We start from the raw sequence: 26,949 nt of genomic DNA on the forward strand, positions 1-26,949 counted from the left end.
TACTGGTACGTTCTTTCTCTGCCCTTTTGCGATGTATCTAAATCACTTTTATTTTTATTACAAAATTTTTATTAAAATATAGTTGATTCAGTGTTCCTTCAATTTCTGCTATACAGCAAAGTGACCCAGCCATATATATACATATATATACACACACATATATACATATATATATATATATATACACACACATACACTGATTCTTTTTTTCATACTTTCTTCCATCATGTTCTAACCCAAGAGATTGGATATAGTTCCCTGTGCTGTACAGTAGAACTCCACTGCTTATCCATTCTAAATATTATTAAATCATTTTTAAAGCTAAGACTCTCATCAGCTTGTTCAAGGATGTCCACCATCTCTTTGAAATGTAATCAAGGAAGATTGGGTCCAATCTCCTACTTTCTGTGGGAAGGAAAGAGCCTAACTTTGGTGGGAGCCGCCCACCGACTTGAAAAACAACCTCCTGTCACAAAGACAGGAATTTATTTTTCCTTTGGATAAACCTAGTTAGCTAATGCAAATGCTCACCCTGATTTTAAGTGAATTTAGGATTCACACCGTGTGACAGTGCCGCTAAGTCCTCTTACTTGAGGACTAGTGACCTTGTCCCCAGAACACATGCATGGAACAGGTGGTATCTGCTGGGCTGTACAATTGGGTTAAATTTCTTCCTGTCTTTACAATCTCTTAGCACACAACCTGTGTGAGGAGCACGTCTGGTCTCACGTTTATTCAACAACTGCTCGCTTTCGTCTCCACTGTCCTTGTGGAGATGTCTTCTGGGTTGGGAGGAGGTTTTATTCATAATTCTCTTCCCCCCAAAATAGCAGCTCCACTTCCAGTCAAGACATAGGTTGAGAGTGGAGAGTTCACAGCAGCCCTGGAGGGACAACTCAGAGGCATCTATCAAGACAAATGCATCAACCGCAGAGCATGAACATCTACTTTCCCGTGTGTCTGTTCATCCAAATCAGGGATATAATCAAACTCATGGTGAATTTTCCTGGATACTAAGATTTGACATGTGAATTGTCTCTTCCGTAAGTGCTGGTCTTACATTATTTGCTTATTTTCACTCATTGCCTTATGGAGGCTTTTTTAAAAAAAATTATCCAGCTTATTAATCCTCACCCAACTAAATGAATCGCAAATATCTTCTTTGCTGTAGCTCATTATAACTTTACTTATACCATCTTGCTCCAAAAGATATACTGATTCAATCAAATGTATTTATTTTTTCTTCTGTGGCTTTAAGACACATTTGGGCATTTAAGGATTTTCTTAGCCCAGAGTCAACATCTTCCCATACAAGTTTAAGTTTTTGTAGTTTTATTTCTTGTTTTTACACTTCAGTTATTAATTTACAGAATGGACCATTTTGGGGAATAGAGTAACAGAGATATGACACAGAGTTGCAACTTACTTCCTGTTTTCTAAATGGCTACACTGCTTGCAGATTAGCCTGTCAGAACCCTTAGGTCTCTTTTCTTCAGAGGCTGAAAGCAGGTTTATTCTGCTTGTCCACTTTGTAAGGGGTTCAGACTTCTGAGTAAGACTGATTTATAAGTGGAAATGAAAGTGCTATATTTTAAGAATGTTCATGGGTTTACTGAAACCATAGATTTCAAAATAATAACACTTTAACTATAGGTACCTACTACACAGGGTTTTCAAAATGCACATCACTAGTTTTGTTTTTTTTTTTCTTTTTTTAAACGGGTACACCTATGTCATATGGAAGTTCCTGGTCCAGGAGCTGAATCAGAGCAGCAGCTGAGACCTGTGCCACAGCCACAGCCACACCAGATCCGAGCCATATCTGTGACTTGTGCTGCAGCTTTCAGCAACATTGGATCCTTAACCCACTGAGGGAGGCCAGGGATCAAACCCGCATCCTCGCAGAGATAACGTTGGGTCCTTAACCCACTGAGCCACAATGAGAACTCCTAGATTTTTTTTTTTAAGTAGATTTCCGAGCTCCATTTCTAGAAAACTATGTAAGTCTGAAGAGAGGCTTAGGAGTTTTCATTCAGCATGTGAATAAGGAATTTCAAAGTGTTCTCTTCTTTCCTTTAATCATTTATGTAGCTTATCCTCGTAGGGGAGCAAAATCTGTCACCCCAAAACATGCCTCTGGCATTAGAATCATACTAGGCTGACTATTTTTAAGGAACCCAAGACTTCGGAATTCTTTCTTTTTACCTCCCCTTTATCTGCCTAAAAGAATTCAGATGGAGGGCCTGGCCCAGGACAAACACTGTCACCAGAGACCCTACAAAGAACATGGGCCAGGTGTTGGGGGAACCAGGCAGGGCCTGGAGACCAGAGCCCTCCCTGAGTCCCACCTCTCTGCATGGTGAAGCAAACATTTGTTACCAAACATTTGTTTTTCCATCTCCATGTGAACTGCCTTTCTCCCTTTTGAAATCACAAACTCTTACCTCCTCCTCCTGTTTCTCTCAGATGGTAAATAAGCCTCCACTGCCTAACCTGTCCTTGGGATCTTATTTTTCTTATGAGGCTCCATGCATCCATAATTCATTTTTTCTTCTGTTATTCGGTCTCAGGTCAATTTATTTCTTAGCCCAGCCAGAGGAACTTTGAAAGAGGAGTAGAAAACTTCCCCAACACCCTAAATTCAAGTTTTATGTTCAAGTTGCCAAAAAAAAAAAAAAATTATAGTGAGAATTTAGGAGTACAGCAAAAGTTACTCAGTTTTACTTCTAAAGGGGAGGAAATAATTAATAAACTATCTCACACTGATTTACAGAACCCTGGAAAACAACTATTTAAGGTACCGTCAATTCTTAAAATTATTCTAAGACAAGAAAAGAAATGATAAAGAGGGCACAAAAAGTGCAATACTCCTGATTTTGAATCCACTGCTCAATCAATTTAAACATGATAAATTTCCTGTAAAAAATAAAAGTCAATATATGAAAAAAGAACATTCTAAGCAGACTTCAGTCTTTCAGTGACTAACCTGAATAGGGTTTATATTTCTAACATTTTGGTTTTGCCACAAATATTTTATAATACTAGACTACAGGAAACTGGAATTTTAAAAAAGTTGAACTTTATACCTATTCTAGAAAAAACTTTAAAGTATGACACCTATGTTTCCTAGAAAGCAAGATTTAATACATTATTTTTAAAAAGGTTATACTAATTAAACAAGTATTACTTAAATCAGGGTCTGCTTTCTATTCCTTGGCCTTGGAAAATCTGATTTTATAGAGAAAACATGTCCAAAGAGGCTAGAGAGTTGATTTACTTAAATATATAATCTGTAAACAGATTCAAGGTTCCTAGTCAAGGCGCTGGTTTAATGAGAGGAGCCAGAACATTTTATAGCCTGTTACAACTACTACTTCTACTCAGAAGACACCTGTCAGAACTAGTTTTTTTCCCTGCTCAAAAATGTACAGATCTTTTCTATCCAGGTTTTATGCTCAACGTGTAAGAGCTCATTGCGTTAACTTTGTTATGTCACAAATACCTTTAAATTTCCATGGAAAGAGGAGTTGGACCTTTCACATGACATCCTCAATTCCCTTAAAAATAAAAGGCAAGGGAGTTCCCGTTGTGGCTCAGCAGTAATGAACCCAATAGTACTCCTGAGGATGTGGGTTCAATACCTGGCCTCGCTCAGTGGGTTAAGGATCTGGTGTTGTTGTGAGCTGTGGTGTAGGTCGTAGACAAGGCTCAGATCCTGAATTGCTGTGGCTGTGGTGCAGGCCAGCAGCTGCAGCTCCCGTGTGACCCCAGCCTGAGAACTTCCATATGCAGCCCTAAAAAGCAAAAAAAAAAAAAAAAAAAAAAAAAAGGCAAAAGGGAACAGACACAAATTTTTCTAAGTTAGAAAAGTATACCCCATATTAACATTTCTAGAATGACATGAATTCAAAACAAAAGTTTCAGTCAAAATATTTATTCTTTCCCTTAATTGGGTTAAATGAGAATACAAATATCATGAACCTGCTTTAAGTTTTTTGGGTACAATACTTCAAAACCTTGTATAGAACCACCGGACTCAGTTCCTTTCACAATGCGTACTATAGGAATCTATTTAATTGTATATGTTTTGAAATAAATGTTCTCCTTGACCATTATTATTAGAGGTTTGAAAAGACTAGCTCTCGTTAGAACTGAAGCAGTACTATCAATCAGGCCCTCAGTTAGAAACATAAACACACAGGAAGAAGAGAGGAGAGAACAGGACAGGGAGAGAGAAGAAGAAATGTTTGCATATACTGTTTCCAACTGGAAGCAACCAGATCAGAATACCAGTGTGGTGTGAGCACTTCCTGAATCATCAGGCAGGACACTTTAATGGATTTGAGAGGAAGAACCACATGCCACACTAGCTAGCACTACTGAAATTAGAGTATTCAAAGATTCGAAGTTAACAACTTTATGTGACGTACCAAAGTTTTGACTAGGCAAAACAAACACACAAAACACTAAATGGGAACGTCCCAGCTTTCCGTGGCTAACAGAGTCTAAAATCCTCCCTCAAAAGTGAGAGTGGAAAAAAAAAAAAAAAAAAGATAGGATGAGATACGGAGTCAAAAAGACAGACTCGTGAAGTTAGAGAGTTTTATCACCGATGCAGGGAGAGTTTTATTACCACCCCAGTGTTCACACTGAAGCGTAAATCTTAACAAATCCTGAGGAACTGTCATTTCAAAAGATGCTAAAAAGGACGTAAACATTATCCTGGATAAGACTGCAACAGCAACGGAAGCCTAAGTGTTCCTATGTGAAGGTGTAGAGCTGGGCTCCTTCACCAGTGTCCCCTTTCTTTGCAAGCTCCTGGGGTGCCACCCTTGTCATTTTAAGGCACAGCCCCAGGAAGGTTCACACAGCAGCACATCCGCCACTGCGATCCAGGAATTTGCTTCCAACCAAGTCAGGCTGCGTCCACAGGAGAGAAGCAGATGCCAAGTCAGCAACACTGGGACTTGTTCTCTTTTTTCATGGTCTCCTCATCCAGTTTAATTCTGCCATCGTTTTCTTCACTGGGGAAGCTTTGGTGGTTTGCAAGAATGTTCTCCACTAGGAACCGGGCTGCTTCATCTATGTTTATGTTATCCTGCAGTGCAGAAATGAGGACGAGGATCAATTCTCAGGACTAATTCTTAGAAGGAAGCATGAAGAGTATTAACAGGCACTAGGAAACTTTGTCAGAGGGGACATTAAAAGGACACCAACTCCATCTTCTGCTCCAATACTAAGGTGTTTGCTACGAGTTCAATGCTATACTCAGTACTGTGACTGTGGAACCCACTTCTTTTTACAAAGGATCACGCTTTCTGATGTTCCTGTTTTGTTTTTTTGTTTTGTTTTTGTTTTTGTTTTTTTAATGCTTTAAACTTCTGCCCCTGAGGTTCAGTGAACTATCTCCATGGTTGAAAATGAATCTTCATCCTGCTCTAGGGTGCCAGCCACATAAGTGAAAGCACAAAGATTAAAAAAATCCTGCCCTGAACATCTCCTTCATTTTTTTTTCCTTACATTGTGGAAAAAAAAAAAATGTTAAAGGGCTCAAACCACATTAAAAGGTGATAAGGCATCAAGTCACTTCCCCACCTCTGAGTATAAGTTATGACTTTTCGTTGACATGCACAAATTGAGCTGAAACAATGCTGTAGGTGTGATGTCCATTAAGGATGCTCTAAGGAATCACTACCTATCACATTTGTGTGGCTGATCCATAAACTGTCATTAACTATACAATAAGTAACGTAGCCAAAACTGTGCTTCTTTTTTAAAGCACTTAACTTTTCATTTTAAAATAATTTCAGATTTGTAAAAATAGTAAAAATTCTCTTCACCCGTCTTCCGTAAACATTAACATCTTAGGTAACCAGAGGTCAACTATCAAAATCAGGAAAGGAGGTGATGGTGGTGTGCCAGCATAGAGTTAGCAGCCTTGTTCCGATTTCACCACCTGTCTCAGTTCTGTTTCTGATCCAGGTGGGCAGCTGTATTTCGTGTCCTGTCTCTGTGGTCTCCTTAAATCTGGAACGGGTCCTCAGTCTCCTTGCCTTTCAAGACCTTGACACTCTTGGAGATAACTGGCCAGAGAATATCCCTCAGTTTGGATCTGTTTAATGTTTCCTCATCATTAAATTTAAGTCACGTGTTGCTGGCAGGAATAAGATATAAGTGATGTGCCCTTTTTTGAAGAAGGCATATCTGCCAGGCTTCTCCAGTGAAAAGTTACTATTTTTCACTTTATACTTAGTAAGTACAAGTATGTGAACACCTGCTTTTCACCATAGCCCTTTCCCCATTCACTTTAGCATCAATTAATTCTTCCCCCAAACATTATTGTTGTTGTGTTTAATGGCTTCATATTTCCATCATTCCTTCTCCATTTATTAGTTGGAATTTTACAGTTAGGAAGAGCTTTCTCTTCTCTCCCATTTATTCACTTGTTTATTCATGTTATGGATTATTATTTTATTCTATGGATTACATATTTTTTTGCTCAAACTGTCTGCAATTCTGGAGCTCCCAGAAGCAGGCTCCTGTATCTCTTTGACATGTCTCCATCGCTTTGTGAGTGTTCGCTCAGATTCTGGCGTCACAAAGTATCTCAGGCACATCTTTACTTTCTGTGTGCCACTAGTCCTGGAATCGGTCATTTCTCTAGGGAGCCCCAGTTCTTTTTATTAGATAAAGTATTTAAAAATCAAATTCTGAGGACTTGGTAAGTTCATTGGTTCTTTGGCATCATTGCTTCTGAACCTTTTCAGCAGACAGACCTGGTAAATATACGCATGTACCCATGCACACATGGGTTCTACTTCTATGTTTATCACTCTGTGTGTAACATGATGGGTGTGTGCATGCATAAAACATAGGATTTTATAAAGATATATAAAACATTAAGTCCATACTGACCTCGTCAATTCCAATCCAATACCACTAGGTTTATTCTAGCCTTCTCTCTTATCCGTCATACCCTTCTCAGACGGTGAGAAACCTGCAAGACCTCTCCTATTTATTTAGGTGTCTTTTCTAGCACCAATACAAGCATTTTTACCTTCACTCCCAAGACAGGCATTAACTTTAATTCCAGTATTGATTTTTAAATGCCTAAATGTCACTCAGTCCTCACCATCCCCATTATACCAAATAATTATAATGTTCTCTAACTACATTTAATTGTTATTGATTAGAACAGAAATTCCCATACTGCCGTGTAGTCACACATTCTCTTACTGGAAATCCATTATTTGCTACAAAGGTGAAAAGATAAAGTGCATGAATTTAAACTTGCTTTTGGCCGTACACCTATTAGGATTCAGATCACTAGAATTCAAGCAGAAATCAGATTTGAAGTTAGCTGCCTGCCAGCTTAGGAGCATAGGTATTAGCAACACTCGGCCAGTACTTTAAGCCTTGACTAAAAATTTTAACCTAAATTTTATATTATCATTATTTTCTTGAAACACTCCTGGTTTACCATTAAGGAAATTCAGCAGATTATTTCTAATATATTCATAGGAAAGCACACAACATACATTTTCCTTTTCACCTCTACATGCAACCCTTCATGTCTTATAAATATAATGAAGCTGAAACAGTCTCAGGCTACAGGTCACATGATACTATTGCTTATGAATCTTCCTTCTAGATTTTGGGGAGAAATTTGGATTTATTACTTGATTGATTAATTCAAATGAAACACAAAGAGGAATTTTCTCTTTTTTTTTTTATTTTTGCAGCACACCTATGGCATATAAAGGTTCCCAGGCTAGGCGTTGACTCGGAGCTGCAGCTGCCAGGCTACACCACAGCCACAGCAACACAAGATCTGAGCTGCATCTGTGACCTCTGCTACAGTTTGCAGCAACGCCAGATTCTTATCCCACTGAGCGAGGCCAGGGATCAAACCTGCATCCGTATGGACACTATGTTGGGTTCTTAACCCACTGAGCCACAACAGGAATTCCAAAAGAGGAAATTTTAACTGTAATACATTCATCTTCTTCATCAAATCTCATGCTCTAATAAACATTTACACATGCCACTAATGTTTTTCCAACAAAGCTGGGAAGTAAAGCAAATCCCTTGATAGGTGCAGAGAACAGACAGAGAGCTTGGCTTCCAGAGCCAGTGTCTTCATAAAAAGCTTACCTTCTGTAATCTTTTCCTTACTCTTTGGCTAAGTGCTCGTACAGCTCCTATGGGTTTCATCTCTCTGCTACCGCTACTTTTTATTTATGAAACTAAATTTTTAAAATAGTAGGATATATTTATTTAAACAAATAGCCTTCGGCTTAGGAGTAAATACTTCTGCCTCCAGTAGACACTATTTTTTCCAATGACCCCACCATCACAATATTTTCAGAGTGCTTTCTGTGTCATTTCCTATAGTGTTGCTTTCATTATTCTGATCATCAGTGGCAGCAAATAATCTTCCGCTTTTAGAGCAGGTTTCTGGTAAAGCTAAAAGTAACCTGGTAATAAGTGGGTGCTTTAGAGGAACAATGCAGGTTTGCATTTTTTTTTGATATGTACAAGAAAATCACAGAAGGCATACTTAAAAGCTGGAATTGCGTTAAGATTATACCACATCAGAGTTACCATCATGGCACAGTGGAAACGAATCTCACATGGAACTATGAGGTTGTGGGTTCGATCCCTGGCCTCGCTCAATGGGTTAAGGATCTGGCGTTGCGATGAGATGTGGTGTAGGTTGCAGACATGGCTCGGATTCCACGTTGCTGCTGTGGCTCTGGTGTAGGCCGGCAGCTGTAGCGCCAATTAGACCCCTAGCCTGGGAATCTCCATAGGCCACGGGTGCGGCCCTAAAAAGATAAAAGACAAAAAAAAAAAAAAAGATTATGCCACATTTATGGTTTTGAATTTGTCATCACAGAGTCTCACCAGTATTTTCTCATCCACCCTCTAAAGTGAAACTTCCAGTGCATACAAATGAGGCCCCTCCCATGCAATATCTTGTGCTTGGGATTTTCACTTTTGCTTCCTTGCATATCTAGCCCATTAAGGTTTATCACCCAACTTTTTTGTTTTTTTCAAAAACATTTTATCCAGCATCCTATAACTGCATGAAAGAAAAAATTCTCTATTTTCATTGAAAAGTATGTCACAAATGTGGATACTTTCCTCTTGATCAAATTCTTTCATACACATTTGATCTAAAAAAACTCTTCAAACATCACCTGAATGCATCTCTCTGACCTGTTGCTTGTCTCTGTTAGTCCTGCACGTGACCCACACCTTCACTAGGGACATCTATGTCCCTATGGACATCGAAAATCCCTGTGCTTGACTTGTGCTTGTACCTCATAGCCCACAAACTCCAGTTGCATGAAAAGTACTTCCTTTAAGGACTCAAACTCACAGAAAAGGTCATTTGTGCTTTGCTCTAATAATACTCATTCTTACTTTCATGTAAAATCTGCCCTTCTATCCACCTCCCCACTAGCCAGTTCTGAAAGCATTCCTGCTGCTGACTGCAAGAAGCTATAACATATCCATGCTACACGTCACTTTTTTTCTAAGCTTCCAAAAACCATGCCAGTACATCCATCTAAACACTTTATAGCAGCAGTTCAGATTTACAAGTTAACAGAAGAGCAGATATAAATGCAAAGCACAACTCACCTTTGCAGAGGTTTCAAACCATCCAGTAAAGCCATGTTCTTTGCAGAACTGGTCCATCTGAGACGGATTCTGGCCACTGTCCTTTTTCTGGTCACACTTGTTAGCTAAGAGAACAGCAGGAATAGGGCTGCCGTTTGGAAGGTGGACTTTACTATCCAGATCATTTTTCCATTTTAAAACGGCTTCAAATGTGGAGCCTCTCGATATATCAAAGACGACCAAAGCACCAACAGCTTCTTTGTAATATACTCGGGTCATGTTGCCAAACCGTTCCTGTCCTGGAAACAATACAGTAAGAGATTAAAAGCTTATAATTCAGACAAGAGTCTATATTTAGATATAACCTTTTGATCCTAGAAATAATGCTGTAAACACATATCTGCCATTCCATAGCAACACAAACTGGCGGGATTAAGGAAACACACACGGAACCATGACCCGCAAAGCAGGAGTGGCTGATGATGCGGTCTGAGCAGCCAGCTGCCTTGTCTTACTTATGTCTGTGCACACACACCACATTCCCTTAAACATCAAGGTGACAGTTTGTAAAGCTATGGGGTCCATTACCTGCCCCCTTCACTCCCCCTTGGTCTAAGAGAAAAGAGGTATTAAAGGAAAAGAGGAAGCTGGGAGTGGAGGGAAGAGACGAGAATAGAGAAAATGAGACTTGCAGGAAGAAGATAAGTGTGGTGGGTAAAATGCTAGCCAGAGAGATTGGGACTGGACATGAGATAAAGGAGCTCCTGCTCTTAACTCCTCACGTCTTCAGCCAAACCCACTTTTGACTCAACATGCAAGACTGCTCTCCTCTAAGAAGGCAGACATGCAACTGTGTTAGAACAAGGTGGTACGACTGGTTGTGTCGTTCAAAGGGATCAACTGCAGAGTTCTTCAAGTATCACTGTACTTGTTAAATCATTTAACATGCTAAATACTTTGGGGGAAAATGCACTGTTTTAATACACCATATAGGACCTCACAAAGCTTTCTCTTACGATCTGATTTTGTACTAATCTCTGACATGAGAAGAACCCTTATCTTCATCTGACAGATGGAAAAACACGCAAAAGGCTGCTTGGCCAGGATTCCAGTGGCACTGACCAAAGAAGACAGGAGCAGACGCGGGTCCTCTGACTCACACACGGGCATGGAAATATGCCAGCCACTCTGCACTATCTTAGAGCTGTCCTGCCTTCTAAAGCTCATACCTTTGGGCTGTCAAATTACTGAGGAAAGTGCTGAGGAAAAATGACTGGCAATCACTGCAAATCTAAATTTATTTTTCATTAGATTATAGTTGATATACAGTGTTGTCAATTTCTGCTGCACAGCATAGTGACCCAGGCATACAAACATATACATTCTTTTTCTTATACTGTCTTCCAAGATGTTCTATCCCTAGAGACTGGATATAGTTCCCTGAGCTCTACAGTAGGACCCCACTGCTTATCCCTTCTAAATGGAATAGTTTGCATCTGCCAACCGCAAACTCCCCGTCCATCCTCCTCCCCCCTCCTCCCCCTTGGCAACCACAAGTCTGTTCTCTATGTCTGTGAGTCTGTTTCTGTTCTGCAAATAGGTTCACTTGTGCCATATTTTAGATTCCACATATAAGTGGTATTTGTCTTTCTCTTTCTGACTTACTCCACAGTCTAAAATGTATAACTCTTTGTCCAATGATAGAAACATCCTCTGTGACAGAATACTTTCCTACTAAAGCATACGATGAAAAGCAAGCTTAACCTATATTTTATTAGCAGTAGCAAATGCAAAGCTACACCCCACATTAATGTTTTCTCCTCCAAATTCTGTGCCATCGTACAAGTTTAGATATTGCTTAACAGGATAATGGAAGAAGAATACAACAGTCAAGCGTAAATGGATAAACAAAGGTCATTTGGTTTTGATGACTCTTCACAGGGGCCTTGCCTAAAATTGTATTATGATAGTTCACAGTTCTGAATTTTATTAAAACAAATGGTCACATGAGACATCCCACTATCATGGTCATATTTTATTGGCAGAGTAAATCTAACTAGCCCATGATTTAGCTTATTCAATCACCTATGCCGACATTTATAAAAAGTTAGCATTGCACTATTTTCCACAAACATACATTTAGTTATCATACAGGGCATGCTCACAGAGGCGGGACCAACTGCTCAAAGTCAGTATCACTATTTTGTAAACACTGTGAGGATGTATTCAAGTGGTTCCGACTTCAATTTTAACTGGAGAGTACACACTACTACTGATTTTCACTTTTTCTGAATTTTAATTATTATATATGAAATGACTAGAGCAATAAGAGAAATGAGTCTCACTAAGTCTAGATTACAAGAAAGTATTCCTTCGGTTTTTTTTTTTAATTTAAAGTATAGTTGATTGTACAGCAATGTGACCCAATCACATACAGTTCCCTGTTGCACAGTGGGCTCCATTGCCCACCCATTCCCCAACCATTCCAAATGTTAAACAGTTTGCATCCACCAACCCCAAACACCCTTTAATTAGAAAAGATGGCAGGCTGCCAAACTAGTAAAAGTATAGAAATCCAGAAGTTATAAAGAGCTATTAAACTCTAGTGACTTTTGTTTGGTTCACAGAATCATTTATAAATCCCCCCAAATATTTCTTTCTACCAATCATGCTAAAACAAATTCAAGTCTGTATTTATATAAACTTTCTGGTTAAAGCCTAAGAAAACCAGGAATGTATATGACAAGGCATTTTTGAGGAGGACCTTGTGTCTTAGAATATCAATATCCTTAGGTTCCAAGGCTCGGATTCAAAACTCGCCGAGAGTCTCAACATCGGGGAGTGTTCTTTCTAACAACTACCATATATGACAAATCAAAACAGTGCTAATTACACTGCTAAGCAAAGGAAAAGTAAAGGCAGAAGCCGGGAGAAAAAATTACAGAGCCTATGTCTGATTAAAAAAACTTGTACTCAGAATATAAAAAGCTCGCAAAACTCCAAGTACAAAGATAAAAAGATTAAAAAAAATTAAAGCAAGCAAAAGATTGGAACACTTTACCAAAGAATTTATATAGTGACAAATATGCACAAGAAATGATGCTCAAAATTATTAGACATTGGGGAAATGCAAATTTAAATCACCACGAGCTGATCCTTTACACCGAAAAGAATGGCTATAAATAAAAAGTCAGATTATACCAAGTGCTGGTGAAGATGTGGAGCAGCTGGAGCTCCAATAAACTGTGCTGGTGAGAATAATATAAAATAGTACAACCACTTTGGGAAGCAATTTGATAGCTTCTTAAGAATGTAAACATATACCTACCATACAACCAACCTATTTCACTCCTATGTATTTGCAAACAAAACAAAAATTTGTGTCTACACTAAGGCATGTTTGTGAATGCTCAATCAGCTTTATTTTTAATACTCCCAAACTGGAAGCAATCCAAAAGTCTATTCACACAGTAATGAATAAACTATGATGTATCATACAATGGAATACAACTCAACACTAGAAAGGAAAGGAACAAACTATGGATACAAGTAACAACATGGATGAATCGCAAAGTAATTATGCGGAGTCCAAAAAGCCAGGCCAGGGAGGGAATAGGGAATACTATGAGTCCACTTAGATTGAATTCAAAAAAGTTAAAAACTATAGTGCTACTGCAAGAGAAAGCAGATCAGGGATTGCCTTGGGCAAGGCAGAGGGATGGATTACTAAAGAGCAAGAGGAAGTAGTTTGGGGGTGAGGACCACGTTTGCAATCTTGATAACAAGAATGTTTCACAAGTGTATACATATGTCAAAACTTATGAAACTGTACATTTTACTGTATGTTTAACTATATCACAGTAAAGCTGTAAAAAAAAAAATACCTACCACACATGGTCACTGGGAAGGTTAAATGTAAAATGTCTGCCCAGGAGATTTTTGGGGCTGAGTTTGGCAAACCATATAGCTCATGGTCAAATCCAGCTCAGTAAAGTTTTATTGGAACGAAGTCACCCTCATCTGTCCATGTATTAGATGCCTGTTTTCATTCTATAATGGCAGGATTGAATAGGTGCAACAAAGAGTAAATGGCTCACAAAACCTAAAATAATTTTGAGTAGGAACTTTACAGAAAAAGTTTAATGATTACTGTTCTAGGGGGTTAAAACGGTCTATACCTTGAACTGGAGGTGGTACATAAAGTTCATGGAGGAATATACTTAAGGTCTCTCTGCATGTAGGCTGTGGTTCAAGTTCAAAGAGGATAAAACATTAAGTCCACAGTAAACACCGAACAAATATTAGCTAAGTATTATTATTATTATTAAGTGCCCAATAAACTTATTGCATGATGAAAGCCTGAGTTTTCCTTTTTAACTGGTGCCATTACACACGGCAAAGCCTTAAATTATTTGCTGGTTATGTGCTGGACCTTGTACTTTGCAGAGGAAAGAACAGCTGTACTGGAGAATCAAGCATCAAGCACCCAACAGTCAAGCTCTCCCAGGAAACAACTCCGCCTAAATCATCCAGTTGTCTTTAGAGATCTTTAGGGATCATCAAAGTCCCTCCCAGCTCTCGTATTTTAGGTTTCTATGTTATAACTCTAATGTTATAATGATCTTCTGAAGATTCTGCAGCCACCAAATCCAGACAGCAAATGTAAATGACCCAGTGTCAAAAGGCCAGGTCTCTGCATTTAGGGAAATAGCTTATTTTCCAAAAGAATAAAATACACTTCATATTTTACTAAATTCATGGCCTCTTCTTAAAAAAAAAAAAATTCAGAGGTAATTCACTTGTGCTTCAGAGATATATTCTCAAACTGGTAAAAACAAGTAAAAAACACAAGTTTCTAAAGCAAATGAAGTTTAATTAGGGAGTGGAAGAAGATAGGATGAATTTGTTTAAATGATAATCTTGACATAAAATTAAGAGTTGTTCTCCAAAAAACTAAAGAGGTAAAACCTAGTTTTAACTATGTTGTTGTAAAGGTTTAAATGCATAGATTTGCTAAGTTCTTTCAGTTGTTAAACTGGAAAGTCAAGTAAACTTTGCTACTAGAGGAAGAGTGGCAGCCTATATCTTGGTTTCAGTTTTCCCCTGGGTAATTTTAGCTAGTCCCTCGTTACTGTCTAAAACAAAGGATTCCAGTGGAAAATAAAACTCACGTTCATGAATATTCCATTCTCCTCTATTTCTAAATACATGGAGGAGCACACTGCTGGGCCCCTGCTAAATCAGTAGTGTCCATGGACTCGTCCTGGCCAGTGACAGCGAACAGAAGTGTGGCTTCCAAGCAGAACTCCTCAGCTGCCAGTGTTCTTGTCCCGCAGCACCAAGACTTGAACCCTAACTTTGAGATGATAGTATTAGATGGCACAAGTGCATCCAATGAGAAGTCACCCTCACGTTTCTCCCCCCACCATGAAAATGTAGAAAGTGAGAGAAATCATCATTTTAATGGTGTTTGGGGCTGAGTTTGGCAAACCATATAGCTCATGGTCAAATCCAGCTCAGTAAAGTTTTATTGGAACGAAGTCACCCTCATCTGTCCATGTATTAGATGCCTGGTCTCTTGACTGGTAACTCCCAAATACCATTTTATCTCTTATATCTAGATCTGACCTAGACTCTCTCTTGACTGGTAACTCCCAAATACCATTTTATCTCTTATATCTAGATCTGACCTCAACTAAAAAATATGTATTAGGTTCTTCCTGTGTACCAGGCACTGGGCTAGATATTGGTGAAAATAATAAAAGGATGAATACGAGCCTAAGAACCTCCCAGTCCATTTGAGGAAAAAGACCAAGTGATACCATGATGTGTGAGGTGTATTCAGAGATACAAAGAGCATATTACGGTACTAAACAAGAAGTGGTTATTCATTGAGGGATGTAAGCTAATCTTACTAGTCTTTTTGAAAGATACGTTATCAAGAAACTCCATTCAAATGTTTACTCATCATGAAAGTATAACTTCATACATCTCTTTACTTCTTGATTTCCATACTGTGCCTTTCGGGTTGCACGCCCATAGGAGCAGTCAGCTTAGTCAGAACCATACTAGCCACCAGTGGACTACAAGGCTCAAATTTAACCACTGGAGGCAATTTCCCAGCAGTGCTGCTCTGAGTCACAGCGGGAGAAACATACTTTTTCCTACTTCCCCTTTCCCAGCACCTCAGGAGCAGGCCTACCTGGGTTTAAGAAAGGGGTGAGGATCAAACTAGTGGGAAAGACTTGCATATCCAGGCTAGAATTCCATTAGAATCCCACAGAATCTTGGAGATTTTTCTTTTTCTTATTTTAGAAAAGAATATTAAAAACACTCTGAGGGGGGGCGTTCCCATCATGGCTCAGCAGATCTGACAAGCATCCATGAGGACATAGGTTTGATCCTGGCCTCGCTCAGTGGGTTAAGGATCCAGCGTTGCTGTGAGCTGTGGTGTAGGTCACAGATGTGGCTTGGATCTGGCACTGCTGTGGCTGTGGTGTAGGTGGACAGCTACAGCACCAATTCAACCTCTAGCCTGGGAACTTCTATATGCCTCGGGTGCAGCCCCCCCCCCCAAAAAAAAGATAACAGCAAAAAAATACTTTGAGGGGTAGCCAATCAAACATTTTAAATTTAGTTCAAGAAATATTTATTATTTGAGGATTTTACTTTCCCCAAGTACATAAATAAAAGCAGAAAATTCCTGCCATGCTGAATGCCCCTGGTTTGTGTTCCATGAGGGGCAAGGACTGGGTGCAGGAAAAAAATCTAGGGACAGTTTTTCATCCATATCACTGTGGGCACATTGCCTGCATATTCCAAATAACCCTAAAATGTGTCCTCCTTTAAAAAGATGTGTTATTTCCTTCTCTAGAAGAAGGAACCTTGATTATAACTAGACATCTTGGCAATGAGAACGGGAAAAAAAGAGCACAGTGCTAGTCATCTCGGCGCAGAGATATTTAAAGATGCACAACTTCGTACATTCCAAAGGGATGAAACTTAAAGTACAAATGTTGGCAAAAGGATTCAAATGTTTATCTGATATTTGGAGTATCCAAGACCAATGACTTTGAAAAGGTGGGGCCACAACTTAATACATTTGCCAAGAATGTGTATCTCAATTAAGGAAAAGAAAAACCAAAAAACAGTATGCCTTAACTCTTTAGGAAAGGAAAGGTCATGGAAAATTTCAAAGGCAAAGTATTTCCTCTCAAATTTGAAAAGGAAAGTATTGCATTTTGAACTTTTATCAGAAACACAAGCCAGGGAGCTTCTCTTATGATTTTCATCACTGTTTTTTTTTTTTTTTAATGTTTATCTCAAAATTTTATGTTTATGCTTCCATTTGATAAATAATCTAAATGTCTCTTAATGTTATTTGAAATTCAAAACATATAAATTACACAAGGAAAAACAAATCAAAGCAATAGGACAATTGGTGCTTAGCTTTCCAATTATAAATGCTTATCTTCTCCCATCCACTAAGAATCACCGAGCTACATATTCTTGCTCAAGGTGATTGGGTGAAAATGTATAGTTCTAGTTCGTGCATATAAAGTCCTTTAAAAACAAATCCTTAAATTTCAGTATGCATCTCAGAGATAATGCACTTCTAACAAGTTTGTGTGGTTGGTGAGTAACAGATCAAGACCCAGTCAAAATTTAAGTCCAGCCATTGGTTCTAGAAGGATAATTACCTATCCACTAAAAATGTTTATAGCTTGATACAGGTAATAAAGTGATATCATAATGGGTCTTAGATTTTATATGTAAGAGGCTATAATTTGTAGCCACACAGGTTATTTTTAGGGCATCTAGTTCATGACTCTTTATACTTCTACTTTATTACTAAACGTGCCTTATAAACGGCCCCAGAATTACACCTAAATATTTAACATAATAGAATTATAGGCATTGTTAGAAGAAAAGAACACTTATATTAAACAACTACCATAATACTAACCAATAAAACAGTGTAATTAAAAACAGACCCTATCGTTAGTCGCCCATTTTCCCCCAACTGGCTTGCAAGATTTTCCATAAAACAGTGGCTGTGTTATCCTCAGATAAAACAAATTTCAAAGATAATGCATCAAATTAGCATCATCTGAATCTGGATTTGATACACTGAATTTCATATGTTAATACTGTACCTCGAAAAAGGTAAAAAGAATCACATGATTTTACACAATACCTTTGCTTTAGCTGGTTTTCCTTCTTATCATATGTAGATGAAAGGAAGATAATATAACAAGAGACTTTGGAGTCAGAAATACCTGGATCTGTGCCCTAACTCTGCAGGTTATATGTGTACAAACCTCGAGGAAAATCCCTTAACCTACCTGAGTCTCAGTTTACAGTTACAATCCCATTTCTACAGATGATCTTAAGTGAAATGAGAATAAAAGTAAACTGAGTAACAGAAACCAGAAAACAGCTTTTGGTTTTTCTTTTTCTTTTTTTTTTTTCTTTTTTGCTTTGTAGGACCGCACCTGCGGCATATGGAGGTTCCCAGGCTCAGGGTCCAATCAGAGCTGCAGCTGCCGGCCTACACCACAGCCACAGCCATGCCAGATCCAAGCCACGTCTGCAACCTACACCACAGCTCATGGCAATGCTGGATCACTGACCCACTGAGCAAGGGATCAAACCTATATCCTCATGGATACAGATCGGATTCATTCCTGCTGCGCCACAACGGGAACTCCCCAGCTTTTGATATATGTTAACTGTTACTATGTGAGAAGGTCAAGAAGGTCAATGACCAAAAGTTCCTAACTGTGGGATTCCATGCCTACACTTAGAAACATACTTCCACTTGGAAAAATAAGCTATAAAGGAAAAGAGGCAAGGTGCTATTTAAATCATGTACAAAGCACCATTTTTGTGTTCATAGCACCACTTTTTGAGATTGAGATGAAACCTGTAACAAAAGAGTAACAAAACTGAATACAAAAAAAATTTTTTAAACTAAAATGAAAACAGACGGCTTTTGAGATGGTAGCAGCAGTAACACTAAATCGTCTTCAAAATTACCTATTCCCAGATACAGGCCAATTCAGACTCTGGGTTTCTCTTTTTGCTCATGTAAGACGACTGGGCTTTTGTGGTATTTAGGTCACCATGTAAAGTCTGTTTTATTCAACTATTTACAATCTTCTGTGGCGACTGCAAAAGAACAGCTGACTTTAATCAATTTAAAGGAGGGAATAAGATCAAAATATCTTTTTGGTTTGTGTCCAAAGTCATAATAGTTTTAAACGTTAAAGATACGGCATTTTCCTTCCTTGAGTAAAGTGTTCAGGGAGAGCAAGACCTGTGTCATCTCTGTCCTGAAATTTATCTTGCCTCCGTACACCACCTCTTGAGACAGTCACAAAGATAAGGAGCAGGTGATGCCAAAAGGACAGGGACTTCAGGGCCAGGGAAGGTGAGGGTGAGGGAGCATGGCGAGCAGCAGGCTTGTCCTGGCAAGTGGAGACTCCTTGTGCGCAGAGAGAGGATGGTTTGGGTTGGGGGGGGGAGGCTAACTCAGAGCAGCTGTTCGCAACTTGAGCATAAAGCAGATCACCCACGGTGCTTGGAGAATTACGTATCTCCAGGCTTTACCTCCTGGAATTCCAACTCAGTAAGCATGGAAGACCACTAGCTGCCTCTCCAATTTCCCTTCACAGAACTGGACTTGAGGAGGCAATGGGTCCAATTTAAAAGCAAACAAAAGAAGCCCTAGATTTCCTTGCTGCCCTTGCAACAAGGTGTGTGCATTTGATTGGGCTGCAAAGACAACGGCCAGGGAAGAGCAGAGTGGTAAAACCTTCGCTTTTGTCCAGGAAGACTTTATGGTTCTGCTCACCAGCCTTGGACTGCCCAACCACAGACCTACACGAGGTGAGAGACTTTAACTTCTCTCTTGTTAAACGATGATGTTTGGGGATGTCTGACAGACAAAGACAAACCTGCTTATAGCTGATGCTAAAGAATCTGCATTTTAAACACTTCAGATGAGTCTGACAGAGGAAGTTCCATATAATCACAGTAAACATCCCAATATATTTATTTAGCTTAATGTCAAAACAATCAAAAATCACTACAGGAGATGCTTAAGGAAAATATCGGGATAGAAGTGAGTGAAAAGAATGGGGAAGAGCTGAATGTAAGATCATCTGTCAGTGAGAAAGACCACCAGAGAGCCGTAAACTAAACCCGTGTTCTCCATTTATCTTTATGTGGTTTGTCTCTCTCAAAATGAGTGGAGAAACCACATGTTTCTAGACTCCTCGACTGCAAAAAGTGCAAAAAGCTCTTTTGAAAATATGATTAAGAATTCTAAAGCACTTTTTCTTGATCTTTTATCTCACCCTACAGAAATCTCCCCACATATGTCAGCACTTTCTTCACCATCCAAGAGAAGATCTCTACAACCATAATACAACGTGAAACGTGTCGCCTGAGCCCACTCTCCATTACCTAAGTGTTGATTAAGTGTGAAATCCTCACTATTTTGAGGATATGCTATTCCTGGGCTCCAAATCTAAAGGCCTTTAAAGTTTTCTTCTCTCGTAGAGTGCTTTCTCTCATCTCTCAATCTGTTTTAATAAGTGCCTAGAAATAGGCATTACTCATGTTTTTTGCTTTCTGCATTTTATGATGCTTTGACCTCTTAGGGCCCTGTGGACCAGAAGAGGGACTGCCCCTTCCACGGGGTTAGTTAGTTCTCAGAGAGAGCGGACAATGTGCTGAGAGCACATCTTTGATATACAAACCATCCAATCCTGAATCCTTATCCTCTCCCTGCTTTCTTTTTCCAGGCTCCTGCAGTCCAGGACCCTATCTATCCTCCTGCCCAGAGTCACCCCATGGCCAGGAACTAGACAACCGGGGATGGTCCCTCTAACCCAGAGCCCACTGAAATCTTTCAAACTACCCAATCCTAAGCTTGCTCTGCCTGCCTATGCTGCCTTGTCCATTATTTCCGGTGAAAACCACAAAAGAGCTCTAGCCCTTGCTTTGCTTTCTCCCAGCTCCTGGTACTTCTCTTCCTGCAGGGTGTGAACGGCCCCTCCTCTTGGGAACTACGCATAATAATTGATTTCTTTCAATTGCAATTGTGTCCTGATGTGTCGGTCTCATCATACGTGAGTAAAAATAACATCTTGAGTTCATTTTAAAAGGGAGTAAGGGAGTTCCCATGTGTCACAGCGGAAATGAAACCCACTAGGAACCATGAGGTTGCAGGTTTGATCCCTGGCCTCCCTCAGTGGGTTAAGGATCCAGCACTGCTGTGAGCTGTGGTAGGCCAGCAGCTACAGCTCCGATTAGACCCCTAGCCTGGGACCTGCCATGTGCTGCGGGTGCAGCCCTAAAAAAGGACAAAAAGACAAAAAATTTAAAAAATTAAAAAATAAACAAATAAAAGAGAGTAAAGATCATCAAAATATACATACTGTAAGCTTAAGAAACCTGGAAGGTCAGAATAACATATACATGATAGATAAAATTTCTCCTAAAATATATGTGAACATGACGCCATACCTCTAGCATAATGCATGGCATATGGGCTTAATCAGTGAGATCACAGAGCAGACCAGACACACATCTTTAATTCTGATCTTGCTTTTCCAAGGTATGCTCTGCAACCATACCAATAAAACAGCTCAGGAAAGTCCACAGTTTGGAAATAGTCTTTCAAAATGCACAATTAAAAAAAAAAAAAAAGACACAGCCAATCAAAAAGTGTCTACCTTGGAAGTACTGTGCTTCAAGATTAAGTGTAAGAACTGGAAATTCTGGATTGATAACATAAAGAGATGGTAATTATTACAATGGGTATCAAATATAAGTCATATGCTCTAAACTAGGGGTGACCAGAACATTTGCAAATTTAGACAAGAATTTATGCTACTGTTTTGAAACCAGTGAACCAAAAATCCACTCTACTTATTAGAAGCTTACTGTCATAGTTCAGAGACAGGAGACCTATCTCTGCATAGGCCCATGGATTACCTGTGTGTTCTTTCTCAACTTATCACACCTTTCTATATTTAAACCATGGGGGCTCTAAAAGCCTATAATCCAGTTCAAACAGTAGAATGATTAGGCAATTGGTAGGGAGCCAAGTTTTGGTACTTCTTATCAACACCGGGTTATCTCTCCCTCCAACCTGAACACTCTTCAGCTTACGTGCACTAAATGAGGCAACATAGAACAGTCACGAATTAAAAAAAAAAAAAAGAGGGCAAGAGGCATATCATTATCAGAGCAATTTTCGCGTGTGATAACACAAATATGCTGTTACGCTGAAATTCCTGCCTGGGCAATTATGAAAGCACAGTCCAGGCTGAGGCCCCCAAAGGTATGCCAGGACTCACAAAGAGGAAGATGTGAAGCTGAGAAATGGGACAGTAGGCTTTGCTTGTAATCGAGCACAGAAACTGAGCCAGAGCAAGGTGAAGATAGCAAGATGATACAAGAGTCAGATGGATATAAAGATTTTCTTTAGGTCCGTTTAAGTGAGATATTAAATCACTGGCCACTGGTAAGCCCTAAGAAAGCTGTTGCAGTACTCAGTGTTTAAGACAGAGATGACAAATAACAGAGACTAACTCCTCAAAGCATCGCTTCTTTGTATTTAGAAGAAACTTGAGTATTAATAATCCCTGACTGACAGATACTTTGAAGGTCAAGAAAGCATGAGAAATAATATTCCAGATTCTTGCTCATAAAGAGTTGTAGGGCTACAAAAGAAGACAAGCAGAGACCACAAGGTAACGTAACTGGCAATATGCAAGACAGAGCAAGGAAATCAAGACACCATTCTATTTCTGGATGGGAATCAAAAAAACAAAAAGTGAATCTAAGTATGGTTTATATAATTTATAGTGTCTTCCAAGCATGCATTTGATGCTCTGATAAACAACAGTGACATGAATCTCAGGATACATTGTGCCTGACTTGTTCTTTGGCCTAAAGGGGTATTACTCAGATTTTTATAAAGAAATTTTGATCCTAAAAAGTGAAAGTAGTTGAAAAGGCCACCCTCCCAAAAATGTCACTTTGGCCTAAGAATTATTTGAACTAAAGGCACTTAAAAAACACAAAGTGCACAAATGGTGCTCTCATTTCCCCCTTTTCTTCCTTAACTCAGAAGATAAAACCCTCATGTGAAAGATGTCCTCCTTAGACTGGGAGTATGGAAACACTCCTGTCATCAGAGATGGGGAGTCAAGCCGAGAGAATTCTTCACAAACAGATCTTGTTAAAATTACTCTTCTTTCAGCCTCTCCACAGAGGGTGTTTTTTTTCCTACAACTACCTCTCTTTGTTCAACCTAGTATAAAAACATTTAGGTTTTACTACTTTGCCGGGGGGGGGGGGGGTCTTCCTTTCCTTATGAGGGCTCCTATGTCACGTAAAATTTAGATTAAATAAATTTCTCCTATTAATCTTACATTAAATTAGTTCTCAAGCCCAGCTGAAAGCTCAAAGAGAGCAGAGATAAAATCCTGCCTCCCCATACAAAAGCATATCCCTTCAATGAATACCTGAAGACTAAATTTCATTAGCTGTAAATGGAAAACTTACAAAAAAAAGTTAGCCTAGACCAGCCATTCAAGCGGAAAACTCTCTGCTAATAAGAGTTTTCTCTTGCTAATAAGTTTATAATAAGTAGTGAGCCAAACACTACTTCATCTGTAATATGTGTTAAAGGAAGATGAGATGCTGCATCCTAATTTAGTATGCATTTATTAAACTCTTTAAAATTTTATCAACGACTTCAATATTTTACTATATTTCAGTTGAGTGTTGAGCAGCAGTCTTAAAGCAGATATGAAGTAAAAGACAGCAATTGTCTAACACAAGATGGTATAAATTGCATCTGTATTTTAAAGCTACACTCTTTTGAGTAGATTAAGGATTTGTAAAGCCTATACCCCACAGTCACTATGGCTCTCAATTCGAAGAGTTCAGCTTAAACTTAGTGGCCACCTTTATAGAAAACATTTGGATAACTCCTGCCTGTCACACTTGCCAAAGCTCTCAAATACAGGGACTTTTTATTTCTTTGCCACCTCTCCCATCTCTAAAGCAACCAAACAAAAAATTAACAAGTAATTAACACCACACCTTCAGTTAGTCACATCAAGTGGCCCACCCACCTACTATTTTGCAATCAAGGAATATCTCCCTCCTCTGAGAATTAAATATGATTCAACTTTATTAGTACATAAGGCAAATATGTTTGGCCGCTGGGGAACTCTTTGGAGCAGGCTTCAGTCTGCCTTCATTATATCATTACTATTTAATTCAAATAGTATGAGCTAGGATTCACTAGTAGCACAAATATTCAAATTAAACATAGTTAATGATGCGGCTCCCTAAACCTTAACTTAAACCCATGTTATTTTTACTCTCAGTTTATTATAGATTAAGACTCCATCTCTGAAAACCTTATTTATGAGTCTATTAATTCCCAATCATCTCATAAGTTTACCTCTAATCTTGTTCCTTGCTGGTGTGTGCTTGCAGAATGGTACCTAATCCCCAGGAATCCTTTCTAGCAATCTTAAAGGTCTGCCTTCCTTCCTGGAAAAGCTCACGGTTTGGACTTGGGCAAAAATGCAAGGCTATTCCATCTAGGCCTATGTCCCAGAGTCTGGTAAAGATTGAATACGTCCCTTTCCTGCCAGAAGAGGTCTGTTTAAGAAGGATGAAAAAAGGGGTGATACCCCGAGAGAAAACTCTTACTCATGCTTTTGCTTTCCCAAGTCTCCAAATATAAGACTTCTCCTTGAAACTTAAAAACACAACTGTGCCATAAAAATCCTTTATTTACCTACAGTAAAATCATAGGGCCCAATCATAATTTAATTGCTAAATGCCACATTATTCTACATGAAGAATACGGCAAAGTCAACAATCCTCCTAGGCCAGGATTTAAAATCATCTTCACAGACATCCACAGCTCCATTCCAGGAGAATGACTTATCTCATGGCAAGGCAACCTTTAGAATCCATGACTTTGTCAAGAAGCAATACTGCGTTCATAAGCACTCTGTGAAAAAGCAGGAAGTGTTTCGAAAGAAGCCTCTGGCTTCAAAAGATGACTTTTCAAACGAACTTTTGGTTTTCCGTGACCAAAAAAAAAAGTTGAGCCAAAGGCTGATTATCCTCTGAGGGACTGCCATACCTAAATTTATTTCCACATCTGAGGCAAAAGGCCTATTCTTAAATAAAGCTTCCTCGATACTTGCCCACATGTAATACGCTGTTGATGAAAAGAGCAGAACCCAGCAGACGACCTGTATCCCTGCAACTCTGCTACCAGCTGAGCGACCACATCTTCTACCTGCCGCAGTTTTATGCATCTGGAGGACGAAGGATAGCCTCGCCAGCCCTGACATGCTCCCATACAGACACCTATTGCAGACTGAGCTTCTTACCATGGATAACCACTGAACCACTGAAAGTTAACATCTTTTTAAAGGCGCACATCCCACCCCACACACCAGCCAGAGTTCAAGTTTTCATATGTTAGTGCAAGAAGAATATGCACCTTCCCCCAGCAGAGAGGTATTATGCTCCAAAATGACAAGGGAAAGCAAATGCCAAATACTGGGGGGAGGGGAGGCAGGTGCGGAGTTAAGGTTGGCGGAGAAGGGAGGAAGTGAGGTTTCAAGAGAGCATTCCCAAGTCCGCTCCTGGGTGGCCTGCCTTTGGAGTGAAAGCATGATATATGAGGAATGGGATTTTACTCAAATGAAAAGTCTCAGACCCAAGGTGGGTGACTGAAAACCTGAAAAGGAACCTGCTAGAATTTCTAGTTTGGGTTGTATTACTAACTAGGTGTGACTAGGTGTGTAACTTTGGGTAAGCTATTCAACCCCTCAGAACCTCAGCTCTTAACTGTGAAATGTTAAAGCTAACAAGGAGCCAGTCCTCTCCCCTCACTTTTCCTGGCCAAGATGCAGAGTTAAAACTTCAGGACAAGCTCCCATGGCTGCCCACCCACCCCTGGTCAAGTGACGGCCGGAGTAGAGGGGCCGACGCGCAAAAAACTAGAGAGCGATCTACAGACTGAGCTGAGGCATCTAACCAGGGTTATTCATTTACCAAGTATTTATTTTGTCCTGCTTTTAAATTCTTCAACTTCTACTGCCCGTTCCACTCTCCTGATCTCACTGGAGGCCACAGGACAACCCCTTCCATCTTTCTAAGTGATTTCGTCCCTTTCTTCTAAACAGAGACAGGCAGGCGAGTTCAGGCTGAGGACAGAGTTAGAAAGGAGGGCAAAAGGAGCCGAAAGGCCCTGGCTCCCAACCGACGGCTGGGAATCCCGGCGCGCGCCCCCTGCCCGGAGGCCGCCGCCCCCCTGCCTCGGGGTCTCCGTCCGCGGCTCGCGCCACCCGCTTACCCGCGATGTCCCACAGCTGCAGGCGCACTAGCGTCCTGCTGTCCCAATTGAGGACCTTGAGGGCGAAGTCCACCCCGATGGTGGCCCGGTAGTGCTGGGAGAACAGCTGGTGGACGTAGCGCTTGATGATGCTGGTCTTGCCCACGCCGAGTTCGCCGATGACCAGCACCTTGAAGAGGTGCTCGCGGGTCTCGGGCGCCGCGGCGGCCGCCGCCGCCGCCCCCTGGCCGGGGTCCCCAGCTCCGCCGCCCGCCATGAGCGTGCCCGGCCCCGCTCAGCCGGCCGGCCGTCCTCGGCGAGCTCGGGCTCCGCACCGGGGCCCCCTCCCGGCCGAAACCTCCCCGCGGCGCCCTCGGAGCCCCTGCCGGCCGTCGAAACTTCCCCGAGGCCGGCCGTCCTCTCGCCGCGCCGCCGCACCGCCTGACCGGTCACAGGACCTGGAACCCGCCGCCGCTGGCAAACGCCGGGGGCGGGGAAAGGGCCGGGGGCTGGCCTGGCGGGGGAGGTCCCGGCGAGGAGGCCGCTACCCGCCGCCTGCGCTGCGCTGCGGGTGGGCCGGGCTAGGGCGCGGGGCACTTCCTCTCCCCGGGCTTTCCTACTCCTCGGGGCGGCGCTGAGCTCGGCCGCCCCCTGCTGGCCTCGCGGAAGCCGAGAACCCGGGGCCGATGGCGAGCGGGCCCGGAGCCTGGGCGGGTCAAGGTCGGCGGGTAAAAGTGCCCAGGCCACCGAATCGAGCGGTGAAAGCCAGCCGGCGGGGCGCGCAGGGCGAGAGGTGGTCGTCCAGGGAGCGGCCCCAGCCGGGAAGGTGCTGGCCTGGGAATCAGCTTCCTTTCCTGGCTCTGCCCTGAGGGAGTTTAACGCTTGTATATCATTTGCTTGATGGACCTCCAGCTGCCCACTTTTAGAAG

General features: G+C 40.7%; 1 protein-coding gene across 1 annotated transcript; it reads right to left on the minus strand.

Moving 5' to 3' along the window:
• Positions 1 to 4,951: 4,951 nt before the first annotated feature.
• RAB32 (RAB32, member RAS oncogene family) lies at positions 4,952 to 26,297 on the minus strand. The gene is given in 3 exon segments (NM_001123176.1): positions 4,952 to 5,098; positions 9,649 to 9,926; positions 26,042 to 26,297. Coding segments are annotated over 3 exon segments (681 nt in total).
• Positions 26,298 to 26,949: the final 652 nt, after the last annotated feature.

Source organism: Sus scrofa, chromosome 1, assembly GCF_054392235.1.
Source record: "Sus scrofa isolate SSC_HxYL_T2T_F1_AM1 chromosome 1, Sscrofa_HxYL_maternal_Yorkshire_Landrace_v2.0, whole genome shotgun sequence".
NCBI lineage: Eukaryota > Metazoa > Chordata > Mammalia > Artiodactyla > Suidae > Sus > Sus scrofa.